At 42.9% G+C, this 18,303-nt stretch overlaps 1 protein-coding gene across 1 annotated transcript in view; it reads left to right on the top strand.

Annotated features, from left to right (window-relative positions):
* The first annotated feature begins 9,585 nt into the window (after window positions 1-9,585).
* SLC24A3 (solute carrier family 24 member 3) overlaps window positions 9,586-18,303 on the top strand; it is a 658,328-nt gene continuing 649,610 nt past the window's right edge. Inside the window, exon 1 of the mRNA XM_063918163.1 lies at window positions 9,586-10,181. Coding sequence (XP_063774233.1) covers window positions 9,974-10,181 — 208 coding nt within the window. The 5' untranslated portion in view covers window positions 9,586-9,973. The remainder of the gene's footprint in view (window positions 10,182-18,303) is intronic.

Consider the following 18,303-nt stretch of genomic DNA (forward strand, 5'->3'; position numbering starts at 1 on the left):
TACGGGAGAAATGGAATTTACTGCCCAGAGACTTTTGGCGCTACTTACAAGTACGACATTTCTTGGTATCTCAGGGTTTTCCTAGGAAGCAATTCCTAGCCCTTACACCATTCGAACGTCTCTGCGATAGCCCGTCCCCTCCGTCCCACTCCATTTCCTTGATGTACAACCTTCTATTGGCGGACTCTAGCCCAACTCTCCCCCATTTCACTAGGACATGGGTTAGAGAGCTCGGCCAGAGGTAAGCGAAGACGTTTGGGAGAAAATATTTAAATTAGCCCATGCTTGCTCTCCCAGTACATTAGTGGTGGAGACTCAATATAAATTGATTTCTCTGTGGTATAGATGTCCTGGCACCCTTTCTAAGATGGGTTTTGGAGTTCCTAATACCTGTTGGCGCTGCTCTATTGGCCCAGGGAACCCGCTCTATATCTGGTGGCTATGCCCTCACTCCAACCCTACTGGAAGAAGGTAGTTTTGCTCTCTGCCGAAATAACGGGAGAGGAAGTGCCTATGGATCCCATTTTGGCTGTTTCATTACTCGTCTAAATCCGTTTCGAGTTATAAACATTCCTTACTGTGTCATCTCAACAATGCTGCTAAATCAGTGATTCCTGTCCGTTGGCAATCTTCCTCTCCTCCAACAGTTAGGGATTGGTTGAATAGAGTAGATTTCCATATGGATTTGGATGATATAATGATATCTGATGATAGGGGTTATTCATCCTTCAGAGAAACATGGGTTAGATGGCTACATTTTAAAGACTCCCCAACCTTCAGGAACATCCTTGCCTCCAGTTTTTCTGCATCCTCTTAGACACTTACCCACCTGAATGTGTTGCTTCCCGTGGTGTCATAGGCAATGGATCTTGCTTTGGATCGGTGATTCTCATTCTCTTCCTCTTTTCTTCCTCTTTTCCTTCTTTCCATATCTCTTTCCTCTTTTTCTTCCCTTTTCTTTTTTTCTCCTTTTTTTGATTTGTGCTCACAGTATTAACATAACATGTCTGACTATTGATCTGCTCCTTATCATATATTTGGACTTTTATAGTATGTTGTTTGAATGCTCTCTTGTTATTAGTTATTGTTTATATGAGCTGTTCAGGCCCACAGATGCGTTGAGATAATACTCTTTATCACATTTGTTTGCATGATGGCTGTTTTGATATTGTCATTGTCCTTCGCTGTCTCTCAATAAACATATTTTGCACTAAAAGTATAACTACTGTAAGTTAACTTATTTAGCCTCTTATAAAGTAGGAAAAAACACCATTCATTAACTATTTTATACGATGGAACATTAAACACTTACCTATGTATGCTTAGTTTTTTAAAAGTGTCACTAAGTGTATCTATTTAGTTGCTTATAAAGTAGGATGAGACACTACTCATTAACTATTTTAAGCTTAGCCCTTTAAAGTACTGTATGAAGAATAGCCTCCCATTAATAATTTTGTTTATCACTAATTTCATTTTACTAGTACTGTCCTTTAATTGCAGTTATGTTCACTATAGATATAGCCACTTTAGAGTCAGTCCATAAAAAATAGGCTGATTTGCTTATCCTCAATAAAATATTGAAAATATTTCGTTTATCATCATTACTATTCACCAGCACTGTCCCTTTAATTAATTTCTCCATAAAAAAATAGGCTGATTTGCTTATCCTCAATATATTTAAAATACTTAGTTTATCATCATTACTATTCACCAGCACTGCCCACTTTATTTAATTTGTCTTCCTTAATAAAATATCTAGTCCGTCATCAATACTATTCACTAGCACTGTCCCTTTAATCAAATTAGTTATGGCTTTTTTAATCTGTTAGTCCCCTAGTGATATGTAATCTGGATTTTATATTTTCTTTTTATATATTTTTTTTATGTATTTATTATTATTATTATTATTATTGTAAATTTTTTATTTTTTTTGTATATTCCGTGTGATCAGTCTAAAGGTGCATACACACTGTGAGATTCGGGCAAACCCTGATTCTCACAATGCGACAGGGGCTAGGTCAGCATTGCAAGCACATAATGAGTGTGCTTGCGATACTGACTGTATGTGATTTTGGCTAAGTGTCAATTTTGACTATCTTTTCTATGAGATAGTCAAAATTGACTTGCCTGCACAGTCTATCTAGGCTTGCAATGCTGACCGGGCGGGACCGCGCATCGGCATCGCAAGGTGACTTTCACCTTGCAATTTGCACTAACTTTTCTTACGATTTTGACTATATAGTCAAAAGCGTAAGAAAATATCTCATTGTGTGTACACACCATTACTTTTGCATTGTATGGATGGTACTAGCAGTGAATCAGTTAAAATAATTCTTCTACCTGCCTTATTGCACCTGTATTCACTTCATTAGATTACTCCATAGGTAACTATAGGAGGAAGTGAGGTCACAAACCAGAGGGGTATAAATAGTCCCTATTATGCCCTCTCTCAGTTATTCACTGAACTCTGAGAGGAGCACATCACCCTTATATAGATTTTTCTTATTTTTGTATTCTAAAAATACTGGATTTAACATCTTATTTTAAGTATCCTATGTATTTCTATACTATATTTTTGTTATTAGTAATTGACATTTTTTATCTCAAAAACTGGATTTAATATCCCTTTTGACTATCTATGTAATTTTATGCTACATCTATGTTATAGCAATAATTAATATCTATCATTACCTGTGAATTTTGATGCTAAATGAATACCTTCTTAATAATCTTGCATTATATTCTTTATTTGCACTATGGGGGTCATCCCGAGTTAATCACACGTAGCAACTTTTTGCTGCCCATGCGATCAACTAGATGCCTATGGGGGAGAGCTTTTTTGCATAGCAAGGCTGCAAACGCTTGTGCAGCTGTGCTATGTAAAAACATTTTGTGCAGTTTCTGAGTAGCTTTTAATTTACTTACCCACTGCGATGTCTTCAGCCTGTCCGTTCCCAGAATTGACGTCAGACGCCCGCATTGTACTCACCACTCCCAGAAAACGGTGAGTTGCCACCCCGGAACGCCTTCCTGCTGTAAATCTTCTTGCGATCGCGTCAGCGATCGCTTTCTTCTTGTGGTTGCTCAGCGAGCAACAATGCACCTGCGCACTGCGGCAGTCGCGCATGCGCAGAACCGACCCGTTCGCACCGCTGCAAAAATAGGATTTTAATTACCTACTGGTAAATCCTTTTCTCGTAGTCCGTAGAGGATACTGGGGTCCAATTTAGTACCAAGGGGTATAGACGGGTCCTTTGGGAGTCACTGGCACTTTAGGAGTTTAATAGTGTGGGCTGGCTCCTCCCTCTATGCCCCTCCTACCAGACTCAGTCTAGAAACTGTGCCCGAGGAGACGGACATACTTCGAGAAAAGGAAATACACAGATAGTGGTGAGATTCACACCAGCTCACACATAACAAAAGGTAACCAACTAGAAATGATTCAGCAGCGGCTGAACAATAATACTTAACCAAGTAACAATGCAGGAACATGAAACACTGGGCGGGCACCCAGCATCCTCTACGGACTACGAGAAAAGGATTTACCGGTAGGTAATTAAAATCCTATTTTCTTTTACGTCCTAGAGGATGCTGGGGTTCAATTCAGTACCATGGGGATGTACCAAAGCTTCCAGTATGGGAGGGAGAGTGCTGAGGTTCCTGCAGAACAGATTGACCAAACTTTAGGTCCTCAGAGGCCAAAGTATCGAACTTGTAGAACTTAGCAAACGTGTTCGACCCTGACCAAGTAGCTGCTTGGCAAAGCTGAAGAGCCGAGACACCCCAGGCAGCCGCCTAGGAATAACAAACTCTACGGGTAGAGTAGGCCTGAACCGATTTTAAAATCGGCAAACCAGTCGTAGAATAAGCATGCTGGATAGTAAGCATGATCCAGCGAGAAATTGTCTGCTTAGAAGCAGGACACCTAATCTTGTTGGGATCATAAAGGACAAATAGTGTGTCCGACTTCCTGTGACGAGCAGTCCTCTTCACATATATTCACAAAGCCTGCACAACATCCAAGGACTTGGAGGTAATCGATGTGTCAGTAGCTACTGGCAGCACAATAGGGTGGTTGATATGAAAAGCCGACACAACCTTAGGAAGAAATTGCTGACGCGTTCTAAGTTCAGCTCTATCTTCATGGAAAATCAAGTAGGGGCTTTTGTGTGACAATGCCCCCAATTCAGAAACACGTCTTGCAGATGCCAAAGCCAACCGATGCCTTCCAAGAAAGAAACTTTACGTCCACCTCCTGTAAAGGTTCGAACCAATCCGATTGCAGGAACTGCAACACCACATAAAGGTCCCAAGGTGCCGTAGGAGGCACAAAGGCTGGTTGGATGTACAGAACTCCTTTCAAGAATGTCTGAACTTCAGGGAGAGCAGCCAATTGTTTCTGGAAGAAAATGGACAAGGCCGAAATCTGGACCTTGATGGAGCCCAAGTGTAGGCCCCATCCACACCAGCTTGCAGAAAGTGGAGAAAACATCCCAGTTGAAACTCCACCGTAGGAAACTTCTCGGATTCACACCAAGACACATATTTTCTCCAAATCCGATGGTAATGCTTGAACGTTACTCCCTTCCTACCTTGGATCAGAGTAGGAATGACCTTGTTCAGAATGCCCTTCAAAGCTAAGATCTGGCGTTCAACCTCCATGCCGTCAAACATAAGCCGCTGTAAGTCTTGATAGGCGAACTGCCCCTGTAGTAGAAGGTCCTCACGAAGAGGAAGAGGCCTCGGATCCTCCAGCAGCAATGCCAGAAGATCCGCGAACCAAGCTCTTCATGGCCAGTCCGGAGCAATGAGGATCGCCGGAACTCTTGTTCTTTTTAGTAGTTTCAGAATCCTTGGGATGAGCGAAAGAGGAAGGAACACATATACTGACTGGAACACCCACGGAGGTACCAGGGTGTCCACCACCACTGCTTGTGGGTCTCGCGACCTGGAACAGTACCTCCAAAGCTTCTTGTTGAGGCGAGAGGCCATCAGGTCTATCTGAGGTACACCCCATCGGCTTGCGACCTCTGCGAATACCTCCTGGTGGAGGCCCCATTCCCCTGGATGGAGATTGTGTCTGCTGAGGAAGTCCGCTTTCCAGTTGTCCACTCCCAGAATGAAGATTGCTGACAGCGCCAGTGCGTGCCTTTCTGGCCAGAGGAGGATTCTTGTTACCTCTGACATCGCAGCCCTGCTCTTCGTTCCACCATGCCTATTTATGTAGGACACCGCTGTGACGTTGTCCGACTGAACGAACCTGAATGGCTCGATCTTGTAGAAGTTGCGCCACTTGTAGTAGGTCGTTGTATATGGCCCTTAGTTCCAGAATGTTTATTGGAAGGACCGATTCCTGACTTGACCACTTTCCTTGGAAGTTTTCCCCCTTGGTGACTGCTCCCCAACCTCTGAGGCTTGCATCCGTGGTTAGAAGAATCCAATTCTGAATCCCGAACCTGCGGCCCTCAAGTAGGTGAGATGTTTGCAGCCACCAGAGAAGTGAAATTCTGGCTTTTGGCGACAGGCGTATCCGTGGGTGCTTGTGAAAATGTGAACCCGACCACTGGTCTAGGAGATCCAGTTGGAAGAACCGTGCATGGAATCTCCCATACTGTAGAGTCTCATAGGAGGCAACCAACTTCCCCAGAAGGCGAATGCACTGATGAACTGATACTCGAGCTGGCTTCAAGACATCCCGGACCATTGTTTGGCTCACCAATGCTTTCCCCAGCGGTAGAAATACCCTCTGCACGTCCGTTTTGAGTATCATCCCCAGGAAGGGCAGTCTCCTTGTTGGGTCCAAATGTGACTTTGGAAGGTTCAGGATCCACCCATGATCATGGAGCAGTTGAGTTGAGATAGCAATATCCTGCAACAGCTTCTCCCTGGAAGATGCCTTTATCAGCAGATCATCCAGATATGGAATTATGTTCACTCCCTGCTTGCGGAGGAGGAGCATCATCTCCGCCATGACCTTGGTGAACACCCTCAGTGCTGTGGAGAGGCCAAATGGTAACATCTGGAACTGATAGTGGCCCTCATTCCGAGTTAATCACACCAAGCAACTTTTTTCTGCTGATGCGATCAACTGATCTCCGCCTATGGGGGAGTGTATTTTAGCATAGCAGGGCTGCGAACGCTTGTGCAGCCCTGCTATGCTAAAAAAGTTTCACACAAAACAAGACCAGGGTATGAGTTACTTACCCTGTGCGACGGCTCCAGCGATGAAGGTCCTGGTCCTGATGTCAGACATCCGCCCTCCATTCGCCTGGACACGCCTGCGTTTTTCTTACCACTCCCCAAAAACGTCTGGAAACTGTGAGTATTCACGCCGGAATGCCTCCCGCATGTCCATCTTCTTGCGATCGCCGCTGTGATCACATTTGTCGCTGGCGGCGTCATTGCCCGACACTGATCATTGCCAGGCAACGACGCCCATGCACAATGCGTCCGCCGCGCATGCGCATTTCTGGAATGACCCCCGTGACAGTCCTGTAGTGCAAACCATAGATAGGCCTGGTGCGGCGGCCGGATCGGCATGTGAAGGTACGCATCCTTGATATCATGGGATACCAGGAATTCCCACTCCTCCAGACCTGAGATAACCGCTCTCAGAGACTCCATCTTGAATTGGAAAACCCTTAAGTAGGGGTTCAATGACTTTAGGTTCAATATAGGCCTTACCGAACCGTCTGGTTTCAGTACCACAAACAGGTTTGAGTAATAACCCATGGATTTTTGGTGAGGTGGAACTGGAACAATGACATTTGTTTGAACCAATTTTTGACTGGCTTCCTGTAGGATAGCACTTTCTGTCAGCGAAACTGGAAAGCCTGATTTGAAGAATCTGTGAGGAGGAAGAAATGTTGACTTACCCGCAGTCGCCGTGGAAATCCACGCATTTAATGCTTCCCCAAATAGTGCCTGACCTGTGAAGGGCAGGTTCTCCACGCTTTTCTTGGATTCTGCATCCGCAGTCCATTGGCGTAGCCAGAGTCCTCTGTGTGCCGAAACTGCTCTGGAAGTAGCCCTTGCATTAAGCAGGCCAATGTCCTTTATGGCCTCCACCATGAAACCTGCAGAATCCTGTATGTGACGTAAAAACAAGTCAATGTCACTCCTATCCATAGTATCTAAGTCCTCTAGTAATGTGCCTGACCACTTTACTATGGCTTTAGAAATCCACGCACAAGCAATAGTGGGCCGTAAGGCCACACCTGTATCAGTGTATAGGAATTTGAGCATAGTCTCAATCTTGCGGTCAGCCGGCTCTTCTAAGGCGGTTGAACCAGGGACAGGTAAAACCACCTTTTTAGACAACCTAGATACAGAAGCGTCTACAATAGGTGGGTTTTCCCACTTCTTTCTATCCTCTTCAGGGAAAGCAATGAGAAGTCTTTTAGGGATTTGGAATTTTTTCTCTGGGCTTTTCCAGGATTTTTCAAACAAGGAGTTTAACTCCTTAGAAGCAGGGAAGGTAAGCAAGGATTTTTTATTTACTGTAAAATAAGATTCCTCTGCCTGTTTTGGTACCTTCTCAGTAATATGCAAAACATCCCTAATGGCTTCAGTCACGAGTTGCACCCCCTTAGCAAGGGATGCATCACCCCCCTGCATATCCCCATCACCCTCCCCTGTATCAGAGTCGGTATCAGTGTCAGCTTGCATTATCTGGGCAAGTGTACGTTTTTGTGGGTATGTTGGTGGACTTTTAGACAAAGCAGTGGGAGCTAAATACTTCAAACCCTCTACAGATTTTCTCAAAAAACTGCATCTCTTTCTCAGTATGCGACATCCTAGATGAAATCTGGGATATCATTCCCCTTAAAAAATCTACCCATGGGGGTTCAGATTCAGAAGGCTGAGACAGCACATTGCAGTCCTGAGTACATGGAATAGACTCCTCAGGAGAAGATATACACTCTGCAGCACAGGACACAAATCCTTAGACATGGTAATGTGGGATATACACACACACACACACACACACACACACACACACACACACACAGGAAAATGTCAGACACAGTTGTCCCCAGAGTACCTTCAGAGAGTCAGAGTATAAGGAGCCAGCCACAGAGCGCCCCTGTAGGCAGTTATTATGATAAAAGCCCAGCGCTGACTAACTACCCTTAATAGGGTAAATAGTACTAGTATTATACCCCCCCCCCCCCTTTCTATAACACCCTGGTACCGCAGAGGTACAGCTGGAGTGATGTGGAGGGCAGCGCTCCCTGTTAGTGTCTCTTTCTTATGATCTGCAGGGAGAAAATGGGGCTGGTGAGTGTTGGATCCGCTCTGAGATGAAGCCCCGCCCCTTGTAATGGTGCGCGGCTTCCCGCACTAATTGTTTAAACTGGCCTGAGCTTTTTCATTGCTAACAGCGGGATTAACCCGTTAGCTGTATGACCAGTGTAAGGTATACTGCGCTGGCTCAGGACGCACCTCAAAGCGCCTACAGTGTCACTGTTGCTGAGCCGTCCCGGAGCGCAACAGTAGACACTTATCTGCATTCCATAGCGGTATGTATTATAGTCTTTCCCCTCACTTTCACTTTGAGACTCATTTATAGAGTGTATAATTTACTCCTCCCACTTTGTAGACCATCGTTGAGATACTGCATGTTAGTGTATGGTCACTTTTTTCCGTAATGGAGCCTCTGGTATGTATCCTCGTTTCTTCTCACCACCACCTATTTTCTATTTTCTTTATTTTATAGTCTAAACTTAAGTAATGTATTATTCATTAACTATGTATCCTATCCAGATAACCTGGTTTTAACACAGGTTTATACATTTCATCAGATTTTCTTCACATCATTGTTTGGGCATTTTGGTATGTACGGTTCCACATATGTTGTAAAGAATCATATATATTTGGAAATTGGTATTGTTCACATATTCAGTTGTTCTACTTTATTGTTTAGATAAAGTAGTACCCCTGATGAAGTCCCAATAGGGGCGAAACGCGTTGGGTCGATCTATTGTTCTATTTCTGTATCGTATGTTTCAACAAAGAAATACACTAAAAACTGAATGTAAAACCAGATATATCCGAAGACGTCCTCTGTAAAATCACAAAGACATACGAGTCTGGCGGGAACACCCGAGCTGCGGCTCGGGTGCGCTCGGGTCCCCGTTGTTCGGAGCGGTTCGGTTTCTCTACTTTAGATGGGAGATCAGGTGCGATAAACAATTGAATTCTGCCCAACCCTGCTAGTCCTAATGCAGCAGGGAACAGCCATCTTCATCCATCGTGAGCAACAATGTGTGAGATGCCAACCTGGATATACTAAACCAAGAGGTGGCCCATAAGCACAGGCAGAAACAAGCACATGGCATAGCAAGGGAAGACGCATGACGTGCATTGCCGGCTCCCAGTGCCAATTTCCGGTGGGTAAATGGCATGCCCCTGCTGTCTGAGTGCCTTTCATACCAGTCTGTGCTGGCACAATGCTGCATATCACATAGAGCTAACCCAGATTGTATAGTCCCTATGGTCAGAACTAGCAAAAGAGGGGGGGAAAACACATAAACCTGGGAGGGGGTAGGACTGAGAAGCGGGGCGGGGAATGGAGGAGAAGCCAGGGGAATTGGCAGCAGCAGCAGCAGCTATGGGTAAAGTTTGAGCAGTGAGCGCTGCTCTCCTTGTGGTGATCGCTCCCTTTGTGTGTGTCCGTGTCACCCGCTCTCCCGGGGGATCTGTCATCAGGCAGCTGCTCTGTGCACTCTCATCACCCAGCACTCACTCTCAGCAGCAGCAGCAGCAGCAGCAGCAGCACAGCCCGGAGTCCTCCTGCCTGCACCATGCCGGCGCTCGCCGCTGCAAACTCTGCGCTGTGACCAGACGTGTGTAGCCGGGCGCACAGAGAGGAGGAGCAGCCGCTGAGAACCCCTCTCACCCTACACGGAGCACATAGAAAGTGCGGGGAGAGAGAGAGAGCGCTCCTTGTTCTGTCCAGAGTGGTCCCTGCATGGATGTGACCGTGGGCACGGGGAACATGCTCGGGGTGGCTCGGAGGGAGCCGTGCCAGTCTATCGCCCTGCCAGGGATGCTGAAGGGCAGGCTCCGGAGGAGCAGGACCCGCAGGAAAAGGAAGGAGCTGCTGCTGGGACAGATGTGCTTCATGGGGTGCCTCATGCTGGTTGGCTCATCTTTCTACCACTGGGCTGGAAAATCGGGTGAGTTTCCTCCATAGTGCTCGCTTGGACCTGCAGTCTTGACATTGAAGGGGGTATGGGGCATTGCAATTAACCCATTCCTTGCCGGGGGAGGTGTGTGTGTGTGGGGGGGGGACTGCTCCTGAGAAGCTCTTATGTTGTGTCTACTTGGCAGTGACATGGTTAATGTAGGCAGCAGTGGCAGAGGTCATGGCGTGTGTTTGATGAGGCAGCATGGTACCCACAGACTGGGGCAGCTGCCCTTCCAGCATCAGCCACTTGCCAACATATGGCCACTGCTGTCAGTGAGAGATGCTGTGTAGTGAGTGACTCGGAGAATGCTGCTCTGTTTCTTCAGTTGAACTCGGCATTACGTTTAGCTGTTAATACTATGGTAAAGTTAATGTGGTAAAGTTGTGTGTTTATGCACACAGAGGATGTTTGCCTGACTTTTACTGTACCTTAGCTTTATACTAGCCTGGGTTATACTGCATCTATATACCAGCCTGGCTTGTACTGTATCTGTATACCAGCCTGGCTTATACTGCATCTATATACCAGCCTGGCTTGTACTGTATCTATATACCAGTCTAGCTTGTACTGTAGCTTTATACCAGCCTTGCTTGTACTGTATATACCAGCCTGGCTTGTATTGTATCTGTATACCAGCCTGGCTTGTATTGTATCTATATACCAGCCTGGCTTGTACTGTAGCTTTATGCCATCCTGGCTTGTATTGTATCTATGCGTGTACTGTATCTATATACCAGCCTGGCTTGTACTGTAGCTTTATACCAGCCTGCTTGTACTGTAGCTTTATACCAGCCTGGCTTGTACTGTATCTATATAACAGCCTGACTTGTACTGTATCTATATAACAACCTGGCTTGTACAGTAACTTTATACCAGCAAAAACAAAGTTTGTTCAAATGAAACAGCAACAACTGTTAATTGTCATGAAGTTGTTGCTATTTGTGGTCAGGGCACTGTTTGGCGAATCCACCATGACAGATCTGCAAGAGATTTAACCATGTCATCACCACAGCCATTATTTAAAGTAAAGGAACCTGGGATTTCTTTCCCCATTGTTTTTTGTTTTTTTTGTTTAAGCTGCAACATTCATCATGACTGTACACATTTACACAATGCAGTTTGCTTACCTTGCAGACAGGACCAAAATGTCCTCATGTAGCTTGCAGTGGGAACTTTGCACTGACTACATAAATCTGTGTCCTGTTCCATCAAATCTACAAACAATATTTCACAACAAAAATAAGCTTTTTATTTTTCACATTTGTAATCAATGTTGTTGTATGCGGTAAAATGAATAAAACAAATAATCCCAGTTTGCTATTTTATCTATGCATGCTAAATGTGATGGCATCTGTCATGTAGATACGCATTTGCGAGTCTGTGTCTTTTGGGGACAATGTGTGGAATTCCCAGTGCTACAAATACTCTTATTTCCAAGGAGGAGATTCATGTTGACATGAAATGCTGAGGGAAGCGGAAGATTGACACTGAGTCAGTGGGAAAGAGTCTTGTGAACAGGTGATCTAAGCTGCAAAGACTCTGTATTAGCCAAAAGCAGCTGGCTTTCAGATAGAATTATGTTGTCTTCTCAGCCAGAAAAAAATTGTAACTTTAACATTAAAATCATTTGTGTAACCTTGTAGCTGCAGTTTAATGGATTGAAGGGCAGGTGTAGGGGAGCCAGCTGACTAATGTGCGGCACTGCATGGGAAACCCACAGGGGTGGCTACCAGATATAAGTGGCGTAGAGAGGGCTACCCATGGCTCTCGAGCTGTTAGCCACAACTCCCAACGGTTGCCATGTTAATCAAAGGAATTTAAGTTCGACAGCTAAAAAAAACATGGACTCCCTGCCATTGTCCTATATAAAACATTCATGGAGCTTGCAAAAAAATATTGCAAAAACAGTGGGAGAAAAAAAAAATCTCATTCAAAAAAAGAGGATTCATCCAGCATCAATCAGATGCATGACAGAGACATCAAACAAAGCTGATTAATTACATTTGCTTGTCTAAGCACAGACGCTTATGGCTTGATGGAGTAAAGTGGAATATAAAAGTTCAAAGTGGTCCACTTTGAGGATGGAGATGGTGAGAGGTCTGCTGTCAGTGGCACTTACTGGGAATGGCAATGTGAGCCTATTCTGTAATATTGTATCAAAGGGAAACTCACTATAGTGTTATTTTCCATGTAGATGTTATTTATGTTGCCCATGAATGCAATTCTTGTATGTAGGAACTGTTTTATGTGAGTATGGTCATCTAAGTCGACCTGGAAAAGGTTGACACTGACTAGGTCGACCCCAAGAGGTCGACAGGCACAAGGTTGACACACAAAAAAGGTTGGCATGACAAAAGGGTAGACACGGAAAAGGTCGACACAGGAAAAGGCCGACACAGGAAAAGGTCGATATGAGATTTTTGGGGAGTTTTTTGTGTTGTTTACTCTGTAAAGTGACCAGGAACCCCAATTAGTGCACCGGGTCCCCTCACATGTCCCGCTTTGATGCCATGCTTCAGGCAAGGTTACAATTCCCAAACGTAGTCCACGTGGACCGTAAAGTATGAAAAAAGTAAAAAATGGTAAAAAAAACCCATGTTGACTTTTTCCTGGTCAACTATTGACATGTCAAGCACCCCCCATGTCGACCTTGTAACAATGTCGACCGAATGCCTGTCGACCATTAGTGGTCGACCTATTGACAGTCGACCATATCCAAGTCAACCTAGCATCTGGATACCGTTTTATGTGTATAGATCTAAGCTTATCTGTGGTCGTTTCCAAGGGGCCCATTTATCATTGTATATTTGTAGCTATATCCGCAAATATTAAGTATCCCCCTGAACGTAAGAATGAGCCGCATCCTCCATAGGTTTCTATGATGACTGCGATGCTATCCGATTTACCAGTATCCGGAATGAGATGCATGAGATGGCGGTAGCCCATTATAGTCTATAGGCTACAGATTGCGATTGTAGCCAGCAGTGGGTTCCCCCGGAAGTGGCCTCTGTGCTTGTGCGGTCTTAGCTGACCACGCATGCACAGAAGCCCTGGCTGCCGTCACAGCGCATTGCAGGGACGGGCTTCTTTCTGAGCACCTGTCCCTCCCTGTGCTGCATGATGCATTCAGGGGATAGGATCATGTATTACAATGCGATCCTGGGCGGTAAGATCCCTCACAAGAGTGCTGGAAATGAACAAATCCCCATACAGATAAAGTTGCACACAGGTGTGTATTCCTTTAAACTTTTTTCAAAGTAAAGTTTTAGGCATTTGCTTTGGACCCAATTTCCACTAGAGGACCCTAAATCAGAATTTGCTCTAGTTCAATTATAAATTCCCCAATATTCCAGTTTAGATTTTAATTATACTGTACATGCTGATTTTCTGCATTGCATTTTTTCCACCTAAAGTCATTAATTACACTATTATACAACCTGATATTGATTTTCAAGGTTTTTTTTTGTCTCCTTATGTATGACGTTATTAAAATCCAGAATTTCCTGAAGAAATACATAACTTCTTTGAGATATGAATACTGATATTAGTAGATCAACAATAGTCTGCTGATAAATGACTGCATTAAATATAGTATCACAAGTCATTTGCTTTAGTGCTCCCTATAAACTTAAGACACACACCATGTTTTGCACAAAGTTGCAGTATGCTAGGCGTATGAAAGCGAGGGTTTGATTCATAATAAGCTCCTGTGGAATGCTGACATGCTGTTTATAAAATATTGGCTGCTATTCATAGTTTTGTGATGCTGTATGTGGGCAGAACAGGTATATACTTTAGCTAAACTACTAAAAGCACTGCCAAAACATTGCTTACTATTTACATATTACAATTATGGTGGCCAATCACTGTATACCATATGTAATAATTGCTCTCTATACATAATCCTAATTAAGACTTACTTGCTGTATTCAGGAGATGGGATCTTATTAACCCACATACAATTCTGGGGAAGGTGTCTTTCAATTACAGATTTATTTTTTATTTTTTTATGTCTCTTGGAATGAGCAAAACATTAGAATACCTTAGTTTAGGGTTAAATACTTCCTATTGAATTTACTATATAGGCTCGTACACATGGGTACTGAAAAAACTGGTAAAACTGACAAAACCTTGTACTTTGTCTCTCTTGAACAGAGTGTAGAAAGAAGTGTGTTATCTCAAGTCTCCCCTGCAGCATTGTGTAGTACTTCAATAAGTGTGCCCTGTAGAACACCATTGTGTATTACAAAGTATGGGTGTATGTTAAAGCTGCAGGACGAAACTGTGTACAGAATTTCATTTGCTTACATAACTTTGGACTGTCAGTGTTAAAACATATTTAATAGTCTTCGAGAATCTCAACTGAACACTATAAAATATTGCTGTGTATACGAGGCCTAAAACACCAATGCTCAAACATCATATGATCGATCAATGGCTCTCATTAATTTTCTCCTTGGGAACCCCCTGGTAGCCCTTTTGTGTTATTTATACCCCACACATTTAAAGAAAAACATTTGTAATTAATATAACTGCTAATAAATGAAATGTTTAGGCACCACTGTAAATAAAAGCAATAAATGTACTATAACTAAGATTAAAAATAGGTCCAAGAATAGGTTGAATTGTCCTGGGATACATTGATCAAAGTTTTCATTTTTTTTGTTTACTTTATTGACTACTTTTTTTTATTACTTTGTGCTGTTTAATAAATTAGAAATGGATAAAAAATTCTGTATATTAGTATGCATTATCATAGGGTAACATCAAGTTCTGATATTAGGGGCCCTGTGTCAGATATTATCTGGATTTCACTAAATTCAGATATTCTCCTTTATGCAGGAAACACCAGTTATCTTTTCCTGTCTACCATCAGGGTTCTACTGTGATGCATGGAAGTAGTGATCTCAAAGACACTGATTGTGTCTAATCACTGAGATGTTGTCTCACCCCCACCCCGGACAACCATTAACGATTTTTTTTAAAAGTCTTAATCATCACAGCGAGAACCCCTGTTTGAGAACCACATTAATAGATGCATATGTGTAATCCCTTTTTTTTTTTTTTTTTACAGACTGGCTTTGATATGTACTAAACATTATATATATGTATATATATATATATATATATATAGATAGATAGATAGATAGATAGATAGATATTCCTTATACTAGGACAGTCATGTATGTCATAGTCTATCATTACTAGTTGTTTGAGCCATGTATATGTCACCAAATAATAACAATAATTAAGATTGATGTCCAGATTAGTTATAATTATATCCTATGTTTTTTGGGAGTATTATAGGTATATTCATTGATACAATGTCCTACCCTGAGTGGCAGTTAGGAGCTAATTGGTTGGTACTTTACCTCTCTCCACGTTATCTCCAAGCTTTGATACATCTCCCCCTTTTATTTGTTAGATGTTGTATTTGAATCCTCTAACCACAAAATCTGTCCACTCCAAGCCAGTCAGCAAAAGAATCGGCATCTCTTATCTGCCACCTTATGTAAGCTATAATTGGGTTACTACGTTTCATATTATTTACAATGGGGCCATGACTTATCATATTATTTGTAACAGGGGAGCTACTTATCATTTTATTTCTACAGGGAACACTACCTGTAATTTTTTTCTCCAATCTGGTTATTATTGAAACACGATCAATAAATAATAAACAACAAATTGTACAATGGGTATGCATTACAGACAGTGGAAATCGATCGTTAATCTTCCAATTAAATCATATCACATAAGGAAGAACATTAAATCATTACAATATACAGTTTGTAATGTATAACAATATATTTATACTACAAGTTTAACAATAAAAGAATTGATGAATATGTGCCACTCATTTACCGTACCGCAGATAGGGGTTATTCAGGTTTGTTAGCAAACCAAAAAAGTTAACAATTGGGCAAAACCATGTTGCACTGCAGGGGAGGCAGATGTAACATGTGCAGAGAGAGTTAGATTTGGGTGGGGTGTGTTCAAACTGAAATCTAAATTGCAGTGTAGAAATAAAGCGGTCAGTATTTACCATGCATATAAACAATATAACCCACCCAAATCTAACTCTCTCTGTAACATCTGTCCCACCTGCAGTGCAACATGGTTTTGCCCAATTGCTAACTTTTTGGTTTGCTAACAAACCTGCATAACCCCCATAGTTTATAGCATCATGTACTCTATAAGGCAATAGATCACCATCTAGTATACTCAACCCATACCAGACGGTTAGATGTAAACTATTATGAATCTTTCTTTGCATAGAGAGAGAGAGATAAGGATACAATAAAGCTCTCCCAAACATAAAAAAATTAACCCACTTGTTTCTCTTTTTCAAACATGAGGGCAGATGTATTAAGCCTGGAGAAGTGATAAAGCAGTAATAAGAGGAAGGTGATAACGCATCAGCCAATCAGCTCCTAACTGTAATTTGTCAAACCCGTAATGATTGGCTGGTGCGTTATCACCTTCTACTTATCACTGCTTTATTACTTCTCCAGGCTTAATACATCTGCCCCTCGGTCTCTCTAACTAGTCCATCCTAAAAATATGATGAAGTTTCTCTTTATACAAAGAAAATACGGGAGGGTCTGATTGTACCCAGTTTTGAAGGATGGCTTTTTTGGCTGCAGAACGTAGAGCTAATAAAAGTTTCCTATCTCCCTTAGTGAAATGTTGGGATTTAGGGCAGACCCAATTATGGCCCATTCCAGCAGAAAGGGAACGTAATTAATCAGCGTTCTTTCTGCATCCCGCTTTACTCTCAACCAGAATTCCCTGATTATCAGACAGTACCATAGGGATCGGTACAAATATACTATATCATGGTGACATCTGGGACATCTTTATGAGGAAGTCAGTCCCATGAGATATTGTCTATTGGGAGATAGATAAGTTCTATGAATCACAGTAAGTACAAAAGGAAATTATAGGAAATATTGAGAAAACACAGGACAAGCCACTGTCCCATTCCTGTTTGAGAAGCGGTGTGATCAATGGGGTTTTTCAAGGATACATAATAATAAGTGGGTCCCCTCCTCAATAATTTATCAATGCAGTTGTCCCAAATAGGATCTCCGACACCCCTAATCACAGTGGAGATGGAGTGCTGTGCTTGAAGAGAATACAAAGAGAGTTTATTCCTCCCGCCTTCCATATGGTGAAGGGGTAGGTAGCCATGCTGCCCTGGAACACTGGGTTTTGACAAAATGAGAGGTGAATGGAGTGGTGAGCGTTGAGACCATATAGGTCTCCAGATTCGTGCACATGCCTTCTCAGCTTGATACATTGTTTTTATCTTTGTGTATTTTGTATTGTGAAACCTTTTGAATGATTTCAACAATGCAACAAAAATAAACAAGTCTATGTCATGCAGAAAATGTATGCAACAAAGATAGAAGCTAGGAGAAAATGCTGTGGGCCTGATTCAGGTCTCAAAGTACTTGGGGAATGAGATGCAGAGTACCGATGGCTGGTACTTTGTGCATGCGCAGGACCCATACTACAAATGGGGCCTGATTCAGATGTGGTTGGAGTTGCTATTGCTGCTGCTTACATAGAAGCAGCAGTGATAGCACTAATATGGTAATGCAGTGCAGCAGGGGGCATCATGCCTCCTGCATATATTACTGATCCAAGCTGTGTCCAAAGACACAGTATCGGATCATCTGCGACACCATCGGCTGGCTGCGTGACCCATGGGGAAATGCCACCGTTTTAAGAAACGGAAGCTGTCACCACTCCCTATCCGCCCTAAATGTCATCAAACTGTCATTCAGTGACAGTCTGATGCCGCCTTGCATTCGCCGTCGCAAACTCGTATTGCATATGTGCAGTACCGGTCTGGTGCATGCACAAAGTACCAAACATCGGTATCTGGATGATAGATAGTGACTAGTTAGACAGTCAACAAATAGACGCCATATGTAAGACAGATATCAGGTCGATAAGGTCAAAAGGTCGACAGGGTCAAAAGGTAGACAGGGTCAAATGGTCGACATAAAAAAGGTAGACACCGTTTTTGTTTGTTTTCAATTTTACATGTTTTTGGACCTTTTCATAACTTCTCTATCCATGTCGGCATAGAGATGGCTAT

This window comes from Pseudophryne corroboree, chromosome 4 (assembly GCF_028390025.1).
Source record: "Pseudophryne corroboree isolate aPseCor3 chromosome 4, aPseCor3.hap2, whole genome shotgun sequence".
In the NCBI taxonomy this organism is placed as follows: Eukaryota; Metazoa; Chordata; class Amphibia; order Anura; family Myobatrachidae; genus Pseudophryne; species Pseudophryne corroboree.